Source organism: Hippocampus comes, unplaced genomic scaffold (genome assembly GCF_001891065.2).
Source record: "Hippocampus comes isolate QL1 unplaced genomic scaffold, H_comes_QL1_v1.1 C16564044, whole genome shotgun sequence".
In the NCBI taxonomy this organism is placed as follows: domain Eukaryota; kingdom Metazoa; phylum Chordata; class Actinopteri; order Syngnathiformes; family Syngnathidae; genus Hippocampus; species Hippocampus comes.
The window spans coordinates 1-543 of NW_017834320.1; the positions used below are offsets into that span (position 1 = coordinate 1).

The 543-nt window shown below is 59.1% G+C and overlaps 1 protein-coding gene across 1 annotated transcript; it reads left to right on the plus strand.

Annotated features, from left to right (window-relative positions):
- Positions 1-5: 5 nt before the first annotated feature.
- On the plus strand, positions 6-539 carry LOC109508739 (tRNA (uracil(54)-C(5))-methyltransferase homolog-B-like; the record flags this gene model as incomplete). Its single annotated transcript, XM_019858726.1, has 1 exon — positions 6-539. A coding segment is annotated over one exon (534 nt), but the record flags the coding sequence as incomplete, so codon positions are not given.
- Positions 540-543: the final 4 nt, after the last annotated feature.

Genomic DNA, 543 nt, shown 5'->3' on the forward strand with positions numbered 1-543 from the left:
AAGGCGGAAAGATCACGTTCCCCGTCCTGCCTATCCTGCCGTCCCCAGTTAGGGACGGTTATCGAAACAAGTCGACGTTCTCCGTCAACAGGGGAGTGGACGGGAACCCCAAGACAGTTGGGTTTTACGTGGGCAAAGGCAAGGATGGCAACATTGTGTGCGTCAATGGAGACCACCTTCCCAACATGCCGGAGAAGCACAAACAGGTGGCCAGACGCTACCAGGAATTCATCCGCCGTTCTTCCCTGCAGCCCTGCCTCCTCCTTCACGACGGGGGGCACTGGAGAGAGGTCACGGTGAGGACCGACGCAGCCGGCAACACCATGGCCATCGTGTATTTCCACCCACAAGGGCTCTCCCGGGAGGAGGTGGCGGCCCACCGGGAAGACTTGGCCGAGTTCTTCGCCAATGGCGCGGGGTCGGCTTGTGAGCTGGACTCACTTTACTTCCAGGAGAGCGCCATGACCCGTTGTACGCGTGAGGACTCGCCCTACCAGCTCCTGTTCGGTCACACGCACATTTATGAGCAGGTAATGAACACAA